The 19,128-nt window shown below is 39.9% G+C and overlaps 1 protein-coding gene across 2 annotated transcripts; it reads left to right on the top strand.

Moving 5' to 3' along the window:
- Window positions 1-4,123: 4,123 nt before the first annotated feature.
- slc25a48 (solute carrier family 25 member 48) lies at window positions 4,124-17,356 on the top strand. Of its 2 annotated transcripts, none has more exons than XM_030397309.1 (7): window positions 4,124-4,404; window positions 6,779-6,822; window positions 7,750-7,821; window positions 9,485-9,737; window positions 12,015-12,302; window positions 13,822-13,955; window positions 15,320-17,356. In XM_030397309.1, the coding sequence occupies exons 1-7, from the start codon at window positions 4,350-4,352 to the stop codon at window positions 15,422-15,424; spliced, it is 951 nt and encodes a 316-aa protein (XP_030253169.1). In that variant the 5' UTR covers window positions 4,124-4,349; the 3' UTR covers window positions 15,425-17,356. The 2 variants fall into 2 exon arrangements, with proteins under 2 accessions (XP_030253169.1, XP_030253170.1); XM_030397310.1 differs by lacking the exon at window positions 4,124-4,404 and adding an exon at window positions 4,428-4,446.
- Window positions 17,357-19,128: the final 1,772 nt, after the last annotated feature.

Raw genomic sequence — 19,128 nt, 5'->3', positions numbered from 1 at the left:
GAATTAAACTGAGTGACTCTCTGTTCTTTGTTTTACTTTCACTTTAACTGAGCAGAGAGTTAAAAACATTAGCTTCACGTTCGTTCTCTTCTAGTCGGCTGAACCTTGAAAACACATGTCACTGAGCATTTTCATACCTGACCTCAAATCTTTAGATTCAGCTCTGAGCTCAGCTGTGTTACTCTGACTGATCCGAGTGAGGGCGACAGCAGGTGCCCTCAGTAACTGAAGTCAGCAGTCTGGGTGAAGTGCTGCAGTCTCTGAAATGTGATACAGATGCATATGAGATCAGCAGCAAAGGCACCCAGTGATTCACAACATCTACATTTAGATGTGTGCGTTATCTGTCAGTGCTTTTTATTTTGTAATAAACACTTTTGTCACATTTTTTTCTCTCAAATTGGTAAAACGGGTCGTGAGTCACTGCCATCAAACACAAACAAGCACTCCAGTAGTTTGGATGGAAGGATATCAGGTTTGTCAGTGAGTTTGAGTCCAGGTTGTGTTTAGCCTACATAAGCACACAGACCGGAAACTGTTGGCCTAATATCCATCAAAGTGAACCCTCCTAACCCTTCTAATTTTACACCTTTTTTAATGACTGTGTAGAAATAAAATGTAACAAGTAATCACCATAGTTCAATCCTAACCCACAGTATCTCTGCACTGCTAACAAAGAGACAAGAGGAGATCCCAAAATGTTGGGCAGATGATTTTCCATCACAATAAGGTCACACACACTCAAGGTCTTTCAGTTTCTCCCAAATTATTCACTTGTTTTTGTCATTTTTGCTTTTCTCAAGCTCTCAGTGCCTTTTTTAAAAATGTTTTCCTGTCTTATCACTTTGAGGAGAAGGATTACCTTTTTTTTGGTATAACCGTGTCATCATGTCAGGGGAGAGCCTGACATTTCTGTGTGAAGCAAGCCTGACCAGCTGTAGTGTAGATATCCTCTTCAGGATAAGGAAACCCCATTAAACGTGTGGTTTGAGATTTCAGAATATTTATGGTTGTGTGACAGCTTCCCCAAAGGAACTACAAATACTAACCTCTAAGCCTACAATTAACCATTTAACAGCCACCAACCTGGAGGCAAATTTCTGAGGTTTACTTAGAATAACGTATATATTTTTTCTTCTTTTTTTTTTTTTGTGACCACAAAGAGAGAAGATATAAAAGTTTAATCTAAGAGCAAACAATGTTGGAGAAAATAGCCGCTTGTTGAAACTAAAATGAGACAAACAGTCATCTCGTATACTTTTAGTCAAACTTCATATTTTTGATGACAAAGTACACAGAAAGTATTTATTCTATAAATCTTTTTTAAAAAAATAAAATAAAATGATCTTAAATTCTGTTTTAAAAGGGTCCAGAAAGCTCTTTCCAGACCAAAAAAAAGACAGAAGAGGAACTGAACAACGTATGTTGCAGAAGCACAGACAGAATGACAGAGAAGTGACGAGGATAGAAGAAGGATGTGCCCACGGTTTTTTTTGTTTTTTTTTATCTTGCTGCCTGCTGCAGATCAAATTCAGCCCACTTCTCTGTGTCATTACTCTGGTAATTTTCCACAAAGTGTGAAAAAATGATGTTGCGTCTGTTATCAGAGTCTTATCACAGGGTGGAGCTGGGTTTCTCTGGAGTTGGAGGAGTGGGAGGCATCTGTGAAGCATTAACTTCTAGCATTTTATAGAGGCTATAGCATTTGCTTATAGACAATAAACCCTTTTATTTCCCTTTGTGTCACCTTCAGTTTGCAAAATCATCTATATTCTACATGATCTGACTGTATACTCTCTGTATGAACTTTCTTTCTACATTGAGGCTACAGTATAGAAGGTTTACACTGAGTGGAATTTTTGAAAGAATATTCTGGAACTTTATGATCTCTACTAAAACTGAAAGTAAAGTTTAGATTGCACAGCATGAGTTTGATGTTTAAGAGGTTAGTAGACAATATCCATTTTATAAGGTAACATTTACAAGTTTCTGAATTTATTTTTACATGTCATATCATGTAGCATTTAGCTGATACTCCACAGTGCTGCACAGAGGTGCGACCTAAAGTAATTTCTTGGCTTTTTTCATCTGTTAATTTTAAGAAAAATGCATGTCTCTACAACACTTCCCTATCCAGAGAGAGACATGTTTCAATTCTCGTCATACTGTTGCAATTCAAAAAGCGATCAGACAATATATCTGACATCAAGGCAGACAAATCCAGTTTTAAAAAGGTGCAGAACTGTCTCCAAAGTAAGTCAGTAAAAAAAAACACAGGTGACCTCTTTAGTTACTTTGTAGATTAAGAGATTCAATATTCCTTCCTTTGCTTTGCTTTCATTGTAACTCTACTCTCAGCACCTGCTCTCCTCCTGTTTTTGCTCATTTCTCTCAGGGTTTCTGGTTTAGGTATTAGATGTTAAATATTATGTGATCTATCAGGAATCCTCGAGTCTGCGTCCTTGACCACATCGCTGACTTCAGAAGTCGAGTTAGTTACTCCGTCTGATCTGAAGTCAAATCAGAGGAAACAATGTTCATTGTGTGCTTTGGAGAAAACATTAAACTCTTTTTAGTAGCCGGTCTGGACTTTTTAGTAGCTGGTCTGGACTTTTAATTATCACATAATCTTCCTCAGTTTAACCAGCTCGCAGGAGATTGCAGATGCTCAAATTCAACACGTCTTCATACCTAAATGTCGTATAGCTTGATTGCCAGTGACTCCTAAAACAATCAATCAGTCAGTGGGGGGAGACCAGGTCAGTTGTCTCGGCTCTGGGTGATGAGAGAGACAAAAATGTCCCAAAAAGTCACTTTAACCTTTAAAATAAGAAGGTGGTGGACTGTTGACAGCCCTGAAGAAAACTACTTGGTTAGGTTTAGGAGATCATTGTGGTTTAGGTTAAAATAACTTCCCTCTTTTGCTGCTGTAATAATTACCCCAAACAATAAACATGAATATGGGTCATAATGAGCTGCTTTCACAGTCAGCCTGTATGGTAGTTTTTTCAAATTTCCATTTTTGCGTTTGTGTGATGGATTAATTGTTTTTTCTATAAAATATCGAGCAACTGCAGAGCCCCCCTCATCATAATAAAAAAAAAAGTGACATCTTTGAATTCTTTCTCCTGTCCAACTAACGTTGCCAAAACCAGAAAGACTCGAGGAAAAGCAGCATAATCTCACATTTAAGAAGCTGAAAGCGGCAAATGTCTGACATTTTTGCTTCAACCAATTATAATAAATTGTTAAATGGTCGCAGCGCCACTGTTCTTCGGCCCTGTGTCTCATACTGTCTTACAGTTTAATGACCTTGCTAATATTTACACTCTGCTGCACCCAACTCCCCTCAGGATAAATAAAGTTTTATCTTATCTAAAATACTTTTAATCACCTCAACACCATTATGGAAATGAATGTCAACAACAAGGGAGCTTGGGCAGTTGATTTAGCTGCAGGTTTAGGGAATGAGCGGTGGGAAAAGGTTTTAAGTAGAGATTTAACTTTATTTGAACATTTTTAAGCAGAGTCCAGTCGTCCTCCTCACAGTCTCATCAGCTAATGTTTTAGATTTGTGCTCGGAAAAACTTCAGTTTTAGTTTACATGTTGTTTACATTGCACTCCTGCAACACATTATCTCTGGATAAATACAGCACTATGTACGATCTTATCTAAAACATGCTTTTAATCACACTTTATATTTGTGACATGTTTGTGTTGTGCTTTGACAAATGAAATAAGTTAAATTGTTTGGTTTAAGATAGAAATGTTATTAATGTTATTTATTTATTATTGTTTTAAAATGGAATGTTTTTATTGTGAAACTATCTTTTTTTTAATTAAATATTAAAAAGTGAATTCAGCTGCATTAGATATGTGTACCATGAGAGCTCACTGTGATATTTATACCATTAAACTACAATATTGTTAAAGCTGCGTCAGCGTGCTCAGCGTCAGTGTGTTTACTGTGTACTGTACACTCTGTATTGAATTCCTCCTCATGGCTCATTTCCATGACACTGTCTCTATAGGCTGTCTGGCTTTGGAGACCTCGCCTCTGATTGGCCACGAGGTCTGTCCCGCACATTCAAGCGTTCCTCTGATTGGCCGCCTGTCCCAACCTGCTGCGAGGCTTCTCTTATCTCAGCACACACTCTATAAGATCTCTTTTCTTTTCTCAGAAACGCATAGGAGCGCTACTTTATCAATAAAAACCGAAGCCCGGCTGTTTTTTTCTCATCGCTGCCACTGAGGATAATCACAGAGCTTTTATTGGCTGACGGATGAGAGGCCGGAAACTCAGGCTTGGACGCACACTAACAGCGGCAGCAGCAGCACTGAGGTGAAGATGCAGAAGGCACAAAGTTTTCAGTTGGATGATTTCCTCGCAGGATGGATCGGCGGTGAGTGACCGAGTGAGAGGGGGCTTCCTGTTACTGAGTGGGGTCAGTATGGGGGTTGGGTGGTGGGTTTATGGGGGGAGGTGTTTCATGCACTCAGTGCCTTCTTATAGCTGCATGTTTGTGTGTGTGAAAACAGCTCTGCGTGGAGTCAGAAACACACTCAGGCGTGTGTTTTCAGACGCTTTGATGGGAATGTGCTGCAGCCTCCCCAAGCATCAACATCCAGTGCAAACAATGGAGGGTCTGCAGAGCCCCCCCCCCCCTCCTCCTCCTCTGTATCCCACACAAACTCTCAACCCTCCTGTGTTTTATCTTTAACTTTAAAGCCAGTAGTAGGATGTGTTATCACTTCCAGTCATGCTGTATTCATTGTTGAATGAGTCTGTGGAAAACTGTAATTCTACTTTCAAAAGGGATTTTGAAGTGCTCCCTGTGACCGCTAGGGGCGCTGCTGCTGCATCATGTTTACCAGCACAAACAAGAAAGTAGGCCTCTGACTCCCTGACACTGAGAATATGCTGCTGCTCTGTTTTTTTTCTGTTTTTTTTGTATTTCACACAAGGTGCTTCTGAGACATCTGCAGCTCTTTAAAAACGTCATGTCCACACTTAAAAAGGATATATGGGTAGAAAAATACACACATGTGAAGTGTAGCATGTTGAAATCGAACAAAGAAAGGATTGGTTAAAAGTTGAGAATGTGTACATTAAATTTGAGGTCCCAATTTAAGAAAAATTCGAAAAGTAAATAGAAAATTGTTGTTGAAAGACAGAAGCTGCTGCTGATTGTCGTCGATGAATGTTTTAAACTTTAGGACACAAAGAAAGAAATGGAAAGGAAAAGTAAAACAGAAAGCACTGAATCCATGTAGCTAAACTGACAGAAAACCTGGACCCTGGTCAAAAAATAATTGTACTCTACTTGAGTATTTCCATTTTCTTTCTGTTGTAAGTACAGTTTTTACTGTGAAAAAAATAAGGCTCGAACTTAAAACAGCTGTTTTTAGAATGGAGTTTGGTTTACCAGTCCGCCCACTCTACAGGATGCCAGGAGAGGAGGCTGTTCTAATGTATATATTACACATAAACTGAGCTGACCTGCCTTCTAATAATAAACCTTGTAAACATGCTGTTTAGAAATATATTTTCTCACTGTCGTTTAATGCTAGAGATTAAAATAACTATGGTATAGTAGAGCTTAACAATATACAAAAAAAAAAAAAAAAAAAAAAATCATATTGTGATGTTGGGATTGCGATACCAGTCAGGATTTTAGTACTAATCATAATTTTTGCATTTCACTTTACTTAGAACTTATAGGGACGCTACGTAGTTTGGGGGACGAAATTACATTTTTTTCATGTTTACATAATAATGAGGTCATAACGTGTCAGTAATCTGTGTCTTTCCCAAAAGTGTATAAACAAGCTGTTTTCAGAGGAAATTAAGGGCCACGAGCACTGTTTGATGCTAGAAAGGTGGCAGGGTCCGCCACATAAGATAAGATAAGATGTTCCTTTATTGATCCCGACATGGGAGAAATTCACAGGAAACACAGCAGTACAAAGAGTAAGTCTCAAAAAATAGAGACCGTAATAAGGAGATATTGGAAACAATTAAAGTATAAACAAAGTAAAACAGTATAAAATGTGTTTTCCTTTAAGGTCAGTTTGTTTGTTCAGTGCTTTCAGCCATGATAACAAAGAGAGTTTGTTTATTTAGTTTGTTCAGCCAATGAAGATCTTCCTCTTCTGATTCACATTCCCTCCCCAAAACTACAGAGTGCCCCTTTAATGAACTTGGACTTGGGCTGTCCTGGTTGTTAACTGGGTTTCTAGGCAAGAGGGCTGTGTTGCCATGCGATAACATGTGTTGTGTTCTGTGTGTACTGTGATGGTTATGTGCGGTGAGCAACACGCAGACAATGGACGGACAGCAGAGGGAACATGGGGTTAACAAGGGCACCGTGGGGCCTCATGGTGGAAGCCCAGTTTGACCAGTCGCTCTGCTTCATCCATCGTCCCCTGACAGACCGTCTGCTCTGTCTCAACAGGGACATAAGAACACATGTTGAATGTTATTCTGCCTTTAACATTTGTCTTTTTAAATTTGCTGTTGGATGTTGCAGTACCCTTTCCCCACACACAAACCAAAAGCCCATGGCCTTTTACTTCTGATGTCACTCACTCTAAGTTAGCGGTGCAATCTGATCTACAGTGTTTGGGTGTATTCACTTTTAGCATAGTACTGTTATCTGTAAAATGAATGAGTAATTCTGCTCAGTTTACAGGAAATACTGTAATTTCCTCTGCCAACAGTTTGATGGTGACATCTCTTCTTTTTTCCTCTTCTTCTGTGTTCCCCTCTGGCTGCAGGAGCATGCAGTGTCGTCGTGGGTCACCCGCTAGACACAGTGAAGGTACTTGAAACCCACGTCATGATGTTACCACGCCGTCCCTAAACTTTTATCACTGTCTTGTCCTGTTTATAGTTGTTATATAATAGAACAGTCATCTGCATTTTTATTGTGTTGCATTCTCTTTTATTTCTTGTTATGCAAGAATAATTACACTTAATGTGCAATGGTAAACCCATTCTCCTACTAAACTATACAGGCTGGGCAGATGTTGCCTCAGACTAAACGGCACCTTGTCTCCAGATGTGAGAATTCTGATCCACATGTGGGAAAAACAAAGCAAATTGTGCAAAAAACATGTGTATATCACATGTCAAAAAGCCAGTCACTTGTGAAAAAGGATCAGCTCACATGGTCACATTACACATTATTTTCTATTTTCTTTGTTAATGATGCAGTCTGATGCGAAAGACGCCAGTGATTTTCGTGAGGTGTGATGTGCAGCCACATGGTTCTCCATGGGAAACTGCATGTCTTTGAAACAGAACAGAAGACAAAGTCCACATTAGTTACCATGAATATGTTGGCTGAATCAGTTTAAGCTGTATTTGGTCGTTTTGTGCAGAATTAGAATTTTTATTTAAAAACATCTTCTATTCCTTTCTGAGGCCCAACTTTGCTTCTGCACTGCCAGCTGAGATCTCAGTGTAATTTCTTGACTTTGTAGCCCAAAGCTGACAGAATAAAAAATATTTTTTAAGCTACGTGGACAATTTTTTTTTACTGTCCAGTACAATGGTATATGTGGTAGCTGTTTGGACAGGAATGTTTCAGTCTTTTGCTCTTGTAGAAAACTCCAATCTCTAATGTATGAGAAAATACTTTCTGTCTGTCTGATTATAACAGAACAGGGGCAGCCAAACAAGATACTTTGTTTTTTCTTATTCTCCATTTTACGGTATTATAATTACTGTTCACTGTCTATTCCAGACGCGGCTCCAGGCGGGGAAAGGCTACAAGAACACTCTTCACTGTGTTCTTACCATCTACAGGAAGGAAACGGTAAACAGACAAACATACTGAATTCCTTTAAGAAGTCACCGCTACCCCTTCTGTTGTACCGTACTGGTCTAGATTTGTTGGTAACTTGAACCGGCGAAATATTTGGAACCTTCTACACAAATATCTCCTTACTAATGAAGGAAGGGAGTTTGTTTCTAAATCATACGTAGACATTATCCTGCTAGCCTTCTTAAGTTTCAGACAGATATCTGTGTTGAGCTTTTGTCAATAAACAATGGGAAACCAACATTCTACTCTGCTGTATGATTCCAAAGACAGAAAGATAAGAAATAAAAGGTTAAAAGAACTGCTATGCTATCAAGAGTTATGTATAATGAGTGTGTTGATGATTTTAGGCTAGTACCATGTCCATAAAGACAAATTTAGCCACTCTAAACCTCCATTTGCTACGAACAATGATAGCAGCAACAACATCAGCACGTTAAACAACTTTCATCGGTTGTAAAGTCAGAGTTAGAATAGTTTGTAACTAAAGTGCGCCTGACAAGACAGATTAGTGAGTAGACGAGTCTCCATGTTTGCTGCGATGCCGTTTAACGTCCCCGACAACCTCTGTGGTCACATTTGGACACTTTAGGAACTCTATAATTGACAAGTAGGCTGGTGACTTATCACAGCGTGGAGCAAACATCTGAAGCTTGTGTTGAAGTCAGGATGATGTGTGACTGCCAGCAACAAATACTGTAAGATTAAAGAGGCATCACGTAAAATAAACTGTTGACCAGTCTGTGTCAGAGTTCTGAGAGCAGTTTGAGGATTCATGCGTGTACTAAACACGTCCAGCTTCCACAAATACAAGCGGTAGGTGTGAAGTGGTCAGTCCCAGAGAACAACCGCGCCTTTTCAGCTGCAGGCAGGCAGGCACAGATGGACAGACGGTGTTTCACACGGCAGTGAAAACTTCTTCACACAAATTACACACACATTAAGTTTTAATCACTGACACATCCCTGGGCTGAAGCAAACATAAAGACCTGCATTCTGTTCTTAAAAGAATGAAAAATGGCACGTACACAAGTTAGACATTTTAGTCACAGACACAAAACATTACTGATAGCTATCGTCATTCATTGTGTAAAAGTCCCAGTAATCTTATTTAAAGCTGCTGTCTTTTCAGATTTCCCTTTGTTGAAGTCAACAAGGTTACTGTCAGTTTGCGCTCATTTCTGTGCTTAACTCATACTGCATCTATTCTACTTTCTGTTTTGTTACTCCAGTGACCTACTTTCTCACAGGGCTGACTGTTGTTTTTTCTTCCTTGTGGTTATTCTACAGAAGAATGTGGTCACATGCATTTTATTCACTGCTGCTCCCAACATATCTTTCAGCCGTACGGTCTGTCAGAAACCTCAGTGGTCAGATGAGCTGTCCCAGCAGTGGACAGCTGTGCTTAAGTTTCAACATGTGTCTACCAGACACCGGCCTCCTACTGATAGGAAGGAAATCTCCCCACGGAGAAAAGATTCAAAATATTTGGCAGCGACGTCCACCTCATTTTTCATCCTGTTCACTGTTGGCAATGGGTTTATTCTTGAGTTTAAATCTGCACTATAGGTTTTACTTCCTTTTACTACTAATAGATGTGTTATTTGTGTTTTTGAATCATTAATCATTTACAGTATCTCCCTGTCTGTTTTCTCAGGCCATGGGCTTCTTTAAAGGCATGTCTTTCCCACTGGCCAGCATCACCGTCTACAACTCAGTTGTGTTTGGCTTCTTCAGTAACACACAGAGACTTATAAGCAAGTATCGCTATGGCGATGGGCGCCATCCCTGCGGCATGCTGGACCTGACCGTGGCCAGCATGTTGACTGGACTGATGTCGGTGAGCCTGGGAGCTCCGGTGGATCTAGTCAAGATCCGACTGCAAATGCAGACGCAGACGGTTCTAGCAGGTAAATCAAGTTTAATGTTTGACTTGGGATTTTTGTTTTCCCTGTGGGCAGAAGAAAGAACAAGAATTTACGGCTTGTTGTTGTTGTTTTTGAACTTTTTCTCTGGTTTTCTGGCACATAGTCAACATAGTCGCAGTGCCAGCCTGTCCCATTCTGCCGCAGATGGTTTTATTCAGTCCACTTTTGTTTTCTAAAACTAAGCAGAAGTCGGTCTAAAAGAGAAAGAAGTACAAACATCATACATCACCGACTGTCAAAGACTGTTCCAGTAAGTGATCTGGAGACAATTTAAACTTCATTTAGTTAGTAGCAGACCTGAAAGCAATGCTCCATTCAAAATAAAAGTAGTATCAAAGACTCCCCCCCCCTCCTGTCTCTAAATGTAGCTGTTAAAGGTTAGCACCATCCTCCTGTTGGGATACATGTCAGCGGTGACCATTGTTCAGTACTGAGAAAGGCTTGCAAAAGAAAGTATCAAACCTTCCACAGAAATGTATCAGATCACTGCTGCGAGAATACATGTGAGAAACAGTAAAAGAAAACGCGAACATGCACTTTATTTTGATGCATTTGAGAATGAAACATCTCAAATTACTTAAATGTCTTACAGGGTCTCTGAGGCGTTCATTTGTATTTATTTGTGTTTTGCGGATCTCTGCTGCAGTCAGGTTGATTAACAGGAGTGTAATCCCATTATTTAAAAGATTAATCTCTCCTTCCTGTGGTCAAGCGCTCATGATCAGAGCAGGAATCCAGGATTAGTCTACCTCAAATTACTTTAGTTCTTTATTGATCCAACTGAGCGTATAGAAAGACATTTGTGAAGTGAACGCTGCGGATTGGTTTGATAACTTCTCCAGACACCTTCCCAACCTACAGCACAAGGGTTTATGATGCTAGAGGGTGAAGTTGCTGTCTGGGTCATATCTCTCTGTTACACATTAAACCAATAAAAATGAGGTCAGAGGAGTTTAATTATAAGTTGGCACGTGAAACTTTTATGGCCTTTTATTTACTTACAGTGTCTGTGGGTCTCACCCCCTTCACACCTGTCGTCATGCAATGACTCATTTGTTTTATTGACTTCCTCAAAGACACGTCTTAAGATTGAGCAAAGTCTCAATGTGTGATGTGCTAAACCTGATACGCACATGATTGCGTACAGAGAGATATGCCTCAATGGCAGCAATATATATGAAGGCCCTGAAGGGCAAGTGAAGACTTTATTTCTTGTGTTACATTTTCTGTAAAGGATCCATATGTAAAAAAAAAAACATGTGTTTTTTAGGAGAATTTCATTCATTCATTCATTCATTCATTCATTTATTTATTTATTTATTTATTTTCACTACCTAATGTTCAAAATAGAGCTAAAAGCATTATTTTTTTTCCTCCAGGAGAGATTTAATAAGGAACTCAGAAGGATCATCTGGCCAAACTTGTTTCTTCACCAGTTCTCAACTGTCAACCCAGCAGAGAAAACAAAAATGTGAAATGGGTCACTAGAGAAAAACATTCTTAATTTGCCCCCCAAGGCTTTCATACATCCCGGTACCCGGTGCCTTTGTTGCTGCACCACGTCTGTAACTTATCTGTGTTTGGCCTCAGAAGCTTTATACACTCAGCAGGCTAGCTAAGAACGGTATCAGTGAACTGCAGAAAAGAAACATGGCTGCCACATTAACAAGTGATTTGGGTTCACCTAGCTGAGCCGGTTATACTTTACCGCTTGGCAGAGGCGAACAGTTGCAAGCTGATAATTCTGGTTTGTCACAACAATAAAACCTAATTTAACTATAACTGCCAACCACAGCGGAGCTGTCCTGATAATGCCCAGAATTATCAACAATGTCCTGTCTTTGTTACTTAGTAAAGTTTTGCATGAACACAGACAGGGTTGGTGGTTCCACTTGCAGGTCAACAGATACAGAAATGATGTTAAGGGTCAGACGTGGTCACAATGTTACAGACACAAACTTAGAAAACAGTGGTGAAGTTTTCTTTTGCGCATTGGAAAAAGTATCATCTAAGTACCAAACCTAGTTGCTCAAATCAACACAGACAGAGCTGTTCCAAGTTCACCTTAATGCATGTTCCTTTAAGGGTTTGATGACAGAATATGTTTCAGCATTTTACAACAAAAGAACTGAAAATCTAAGCAATTCTTCCAGAAATCTACAGGCAGAAATCCATGAGCGAAGAGGAAACAGACCAGTTTCTACACCAACAGTTGTTTATTGTGACACTTAAACACAGTGTTTAATTCTTTCCCTACAGAGAACCTGCAGCTCGCTGGTAACGTATCAAACGGCACCAGAATCCCTCTGCGCTCTGTCAACATCCCCGGCCAGAGGCTGTACCGAGGGCCCATCCACTGCGTCAGCAGCATCCTGCAGACCGAGGGCCTGCAGGGCCTCTACAGGGGGGCCGGTGCCATGATCCTGAGGGACGTTCCTGGATACGTGCTCTACTTCATCCCTTACACCATGTTCTGCAACCTGCTGAAGCCCGACGCCAAGTCGAGCCCTCATCCATGTTCCATCTGGCTGGCTGGAGGACTGGCAGGTAGATGTCACACACTATGTCCAGTATTACATTTGATTGTTTTATGTGTGATTAGTTCAGGTTCAGTTTTCTAAAATGGTCCAGTGACTGATGTTGGACAGATCCTTAATGGAGGCTAGTAGCCACGGAATAGTGAAGCTAAACATTCAGGATCAATAACATCTGTGAGAGTTAAGCAGTTACTGGGGACTAAAGCTTATATCTCATTGTGTCAGCCGACAGGTCATGCAGAGTTGAACGTTGAGTTCAGTCCTCACTGTTTGCCAGGAGGCTGAAAAGTTGCGTTGCTTGCTTTGGGTTGGAACTGAAGCCATATGCAGTTTTAGCTGAGTCCTATTTAATGATTTTGCAACAGAGGTTTTGGCTTTGACATCACTTAAAAAAAACACCTACTGCAGCATGTTTGAAAGGTTGAACTCACAAAGAGTGAGTCAGTGATGATACGCATTCGAATGTGTTGGAGGAGTTTCTGTGTGTTTGTGATGCAATTATATCAGTGATCAGACTACACAACACCACCACCACAGCGCCCAGCACCTCCTCTCTCCTCTGCTAAAGCACTCAACCATACACTTCACTGTCACTCAAAGACTGTTACTTCTATGCTAATGAATCATCCAAAAGTCATTTTAGCATAAATACAGAGTACGTTTGGAGCTAAGTCAGTCACATATCAGTGATATTATCTGTTGTGTTTTGTCACATGCAGATGGAGAAGCCATCAGACTAGAAGAATGAATGTGAATGTTGAGGGTTTATAAGAAAATATCTGTACTGAGAGCTCTCATACAGGGTCTCTGTTCTTTGTTCAAGATAATTCCCTCTTTAGAACATTGCAAGTGACCGTTAGTAGGTCCCCACAGGAAGCAGCACAGCTGTAGATTCTATAGTAACTGAAGCCAGCAGCGCTCTCTAAACGACATTGAACTTGGCATGAACTCAACTCAAACTGCTTCTGGATGAACACCAAAGATAAGAGCAGGGCTGCAACTCACAAGTCTTTCTGTTTTTAATTAATGGTAGAAGTTTTTTTAACTTTTGCGGCAAAATAAAAAATGACGCAAAAATTCTCATCACAATTTCCCAGAGCTGAAAGTAACACGTATATGCCTCTTTTGTCCAACAACAGTCCAAAAACCCAAAACCCAGCCAATATTTAACATTTTGGCTAGAAAATTTTTCTAAATCGCTGCCAGTTATTCACTTCATATTGACAGATTTTTGCAGTGAAGGTCCTCTCTACTATAAAATGTATCAGCTGAGGTACAACTTGAATGATACTGCTGGAGAGGCTTCCTCTTACTTCCGCTCTACAGCTGGTACTTTTCCCATTAGTCACCGGACGAATGGATTTATGACCTAACAGGTTTTCTGAGAAGCACTTGAACGCTTCATTGCATCATGTCTGTTACAGTTCTTAATGTTGCTGAATAATGGCCATGAGTAGCTGGAAGTTTCACAGGTCCACTTCCTACACATGCCGACAGCAGGAACTGAAGTTTGTTCTGCTCTCCTTCAGGGTCTATTTCCTGGGTCACGGCCACGCCGGCCGATGTGGTGAAGAGCCGAATGCAGGCGGACGCTCAGCTGCAGAGGAAGTACAGGGGGATCTTACACTGCATCATCCACAGCTACAAGACGGAGGGAGCGCAGGTGAGCGTTTACTTCGTCCTGAAACATTGATATTAGCCAAACATGTTAATTACAAACACAGGGATGGAAGGCATTTTCAAAAAGTGAAACTTTAACCAAATAAAACATTCGTCTTTCAGGAAAAATGAGCAAAGGCGGCATTTAACACAGGGAATGCAATTTTTAATATGTGTGCCTTACAGAACATTTGACAGGAATTCATTATTGCATTCGGTAAATAACAGAACTAATACAAACCATGACAAGACTCATGTCCTCATGTGTCCTCAGGTGTTTTCATACTGCTAAGTTGCAGTTTGATAAATTGGCTATAAAACCTACTCCAAATAACAATTTCTCTAAAAATCAACAATTAACCAAGTTTATGTCTCTTAGAGACCTTAACACAAATTAAACACATTTAAAATAAATAAAACACACGCTTACTGTCCCAGCTGCTGTAAATGAAACAGATGGTTTAATTGCTCAGAGGTGAAACATTAGAAGATGACCGCCATGCTTGCTGCGCAGAACTCGAGTCCCCTCAAGTGTGCCAGGCCACATGGTTCTGTCGATGAATGAAAGCTCAGCGATCAGACGCGCCTCTTCCGGTCAATATCACGTTACATTAGCTTTCAGGGAATCACATCTACACATGCAGGATGAAAACACGTGTCCAAGTACCAATAGTGAGAGTAACTGACGGTCAGATTGTGGGGTCACGTTAGGTGAGCGGTTGCAACATGGCCATGTGACGGCAGGAGCAGCGTCCAGGTTTCCTAATGTTCTGAACATCATAGACAAACTGAAGACTGCCAACATGGACGCGCTTCATTAACTCTTGATTTTGCAAACAGTCGTGTGATTATTTAATAACTGAAGGTCACTTGTGTTGTACAAAGTCAACTGACTGGTCACAGATCAATGAGTCGGGTTACTACAGGACACTGCCAGCCCTGTGCTCTGTGGATTCGGTCTGTTTCTAGCAGTGAGGGTGTTCTATGTCAGTGCTCTCTGCTCAGTGTGGTCATTCAGACCTGGAGCAAAGATAACATTCTAACAATGGAAGAACTGCTGAAGGTGAAATTCAAAAACATACAACCAGTGAACAAAACAATCAAGATAATGAACATAACACACTGAAGTAACAAGACGAGGCTGCTGAACATTGAAGAGCAACAGCAAGATAAGCAGAAAATCTCTAAATTGATATTGGTCAGGTAGCCAAATATTGAATTACTATATAATGTGATAAGATACTGTTTTTAGATTGCTCAGAATGCTGTCATGTTCCAACCTGTCATCCGAACTCTGGGTTATTTTTTACTTGTGAAAAACCGAGGTTGAAGATGTCTGTCACTAAAGCCGTTTGTTCTTGTGCGCAGGTTTTCTTCCGGGGAGCGTCTGTCAACGCCATCCGAGGCTTCCCGATGAGCGCCACCATGTTCCTGACGTATGAGCTCTCCCTGCAGTTCTTCAGGAATCTGTAGGACAAAGGACACATGGATGTCAACATGTCAGGGGTTAAAGGAAGAACACTCAGTTTCTTGGCAAATGGGCACAGTTTGTTTGAGTAGCAGTTTATAATAAGGCAGCTGCGTTTGAGCTAAAGCAAACTTGCACTTAACACACGCCAGAGCCTTTTAACACTTTCAATCAGGCCTGAGGTAGAAAGATCAACAATGTTTTTAACTGGTTCTTTTTTTTTTTCGGGGTTGTCCCGTCATAAGAAGAACTCGGACACTGAAGTCACCCATGTGTTCCAGTGCTTATATAACATACGGAGCCAACAGGCTACATGCTAAAACTTTAGCTAGCTGACAGCAGAAACACCAGAACATATGATGACGCCATGAGTCCATGATAATGAAGAATATAAAACAAATGCATCGGTATTCATGCAGATATAATGGCAGTAATGCAATTACTGTATATTTGTACAACAAAGCTAACGGGACACGTGGATAACTTTAGTGTCACCATTCTCATTTTTTAGTCAATGAGATGGGTAATTTAATGCTATTTTACCAAAGAACTCTGTGTGTCCCTCGTACACTAATAATGAATCCAAAAAAATGAAAATTCAGTCATCATCTCCTCCCCCCATGCTGATGGAAAGTCAGGTGAAGTTTCATAGTCCACAAAACATTTCTGGAACTTCTGGAGCAAAATCACGTTGCAGCATTTTTTTCAACAACTGACGTATCAGAGGATTTGTTTTAAAACATTAGAAAACAACCAGAAAAAGAATGTTGAAATCCCGAGACCCCAGATTGATTTTCAGAAATGTTCACACCCTTTTTAAGCCGAAATCCGCTCTGTGGGTTCACAAGCTTCGCCACACATGAAGGCTGTAAAAAACTTTTAAAATCAATTTGGTTTCTGGGACACTTGACAGAGCTGTAGGGGGACATTTTATGTTTTTAATTATTTTAGGTTTAGGAAAAGAAAGAGACTTGAGTAAATCATGACTGAATTTTCATCCTCCTTTCAGGTAGTTTTGAGGAAATGAGAAGATGTTGTCAGTGTGGGATCGGTCCGCCCTGTTACAGAACTTTGCGAGCAGAGTTTTGTTGTCAACGCACATTTATCTGAGCAAGATGAAGACGTATGAATTCACGCTGAGAACAGATTTCATGAAGGAGGCGTTACTTTCAACACCGCTGTGAGGCTACTTTTAACATGTGTGTTGCTTTTTTGCAGTCTCCGTTTCAGTTAGCATTTAGTCTTGATTTGTTTCATTAACTTAGTCCAGTTTTTGTTTGTTTGCACATGATATAAAAAATATATAACTTTCATTATTCCACATATTTAATCAGTGACATTTAATCTCAGTTTTAGAACTTCTTTAAAAACTTTGAATCAAATTCAAATATAAGTTAGTTTGCACTTAATTAAATGAGCTCTGCTGTCTGCTGAAAGCGTTGTAGAGGCTTGAAATGACTTGTTGCCTTCCAGTGCACATGGACTGTTACCGTCCATTGTACATATTATCTCTGTGTGTTTCTTATATTAAGAAAAGTCAGTTTTACAGTTACTTCTTTGCTTTAAACATGAAGTCTGTAGCACGAATGTAGAGTCACTAACATATCAACAGTTACGTAGCATTTGCAGTTAACAACGCACACAAGAAGGTCCATTCTAAAATGAGATACTCGCCATTTTGTGTTTCGACAAGGTCATGTGGAGACTTTCCTTCACCAGGAGATCATTGGTTCTAGAGTTAGTCATTGACATGAACATAACATTTTCTTCACAAAATGACTATGTCTCACTTTGGAGTGAATTCCTTCATCTGCCTAACAGTTTTATTTTAGGTATCTTTTATTCTCTTGTAAATAATTGTAAATATGTTGGCTGCCACTCCAGGTGATGGAGAGCCAGACCTGCCTTATTGTAAATAAACACATATTTTAAACACATCAGTGGGTCCTGCTTCTTCTTCTCTGAATCGGCTCTTCTAAGAATAATGTGCAACTCATGTGACGGCTCGTCATTACTGTGTAAAGATAAACACTTGACACATGTTAAAGTTGTTTTCATGTTGTAACCGAGCCTGGTGTGCAGCCCAGGCATCAGGCAGACGTTGGCCCTCTGCCTGCAGACGGCTGATAAGAGTCTCTGAGGTCACTGTCACGACTACAGTGCACTGTCTGCTCTCTGTTACCTCTCTACTTTCACCTGAAGCTGCATGTGATGTTACACAATGTCCACTAGATGGCAGCATTTCACAATGCACAGTCAAGAGGCAGCCTTCCTTACGGCGCGGGTGGTCCAATGAGATCCGTCTCCGAGGAAATCTGCAATTAAACATCAATAATAATATCAGTAATGTGATTTTTTTTTATAATGTACTGTGTAAAAAGAAGTCACTTAGTTTCATATATGAATTTTCACTGTAAATAGCAAGTGAAGATTGTTTTTTCTGGGGTTTCTTTTTGGAGTTTGATTGTTTTCTCACCTGTGTTGTCATGACTACTGGAAGAACAAGTTCCTTAAATTTTGTTTCCATCCATTAAAAACATGTGTATTACATTTTTATGGAAGGCTCATATTTCAGGTGAGAGGTGAATAAAACCAATTTTTGTGTGAAACATAAAGAAACAAAAATCGTGAGAATTGTATTTTTCCATGTGTGAAAAGAAGCGCGAAACTGATTATTTTCTTTTCTTGTCCTGTCGTCTTATGAAAGTGATTTTTTTTCATGTGACAGCAAACAATTGCGAGAAACAAAATGGAAACAAAAGCAAGTCATTTTTTTGTAAGGTTCATTTTTCAGGAGACAAAGAAAAAAACAAATCAACATGTGAAACTGAGTGAAAAGAAAGAGCGGCAGCTGCAGTTCAGCCACTTTAACAGCCAACTTCAATACAGTTGTCCATCTCCGTCTTCTTCTGTCTCATCTTTGGGCCGTTTCCTTTTTTCTTTGCAAAGCAGCTCTTTGAAGACATTTGTTTTCCACTAAACTCAGCTAGCTTGATTTTTTTAGGGTATACCGGTCCGTGACTGAAACAGGTACGTGTCAAGCGCGCCAAGAGGAAGAGACGGATGTTGTTAAAAGAGAATCCGTTTTTCAAAATAAAACAACTTTCCGAGTATGATCGTCAATATAACGGAAATAAAATAACGTATTTATTCTTTCTCTGCGGCCCGGTACCAAACGACCCACGGACCGGTACCGGTCCGCGGCCCGGTGTTTGGGGACCACTGCTTTATATGACCCCATTTAAAAAAACACGAACTATCCCTTTAAGGTGAATTTTCTTTTTCATGTGTGAAACTAATTTTTTGTACTCAGGAGAGAAAAAACTTCTTGAGTGTGAAACTGGGTGACATTCTTTTTATGTGACAAAATAAAACTTTAAAAAATGTGTGAGACAGAGTGGGAAAAAGACGTTTTAATAAGATTTTTTTCTCAGGAAACAAACTAACAACACGTGAAACCAAGTGAAAAAAAATCTGAAGATTCAAAGAAAAGAAAAATCTGCATAATTTTCCACATTCTAAGAAAAGTTCAGAAGATTAGAAATTTAGAAATATTATCCTGTCAAAACCTTTTGTCCCCATTTGTACCCAAGTCATAAAGACAGGAGAGAAAACAATTTAGACTCGGAAAAAGAAGAAACAATCCTTCACTTGACCCTTGGGGCTTCCATACTGAACCCATACTTGAATAATTTTGAGAATAAATCGT

This window comes from Sparus aurata, chromosome 18, assembly GCF_900880675.1.
Source record: "Sparus aurata chromosome 18, fSpaAur1.1, whole genome shotgun sequence".
NCBI classification, from domain to species: Eukaryota; Metazoa; Chordata; class Actinopteri; order Spariformes; family Sparidae; genus Sparus; species Sparus aurata.
The sequence above is the reverse complement of the archived record's forward strand: the minus strand, read 5'-3'. Positions and strand labels throughout refer to the sequence as shown.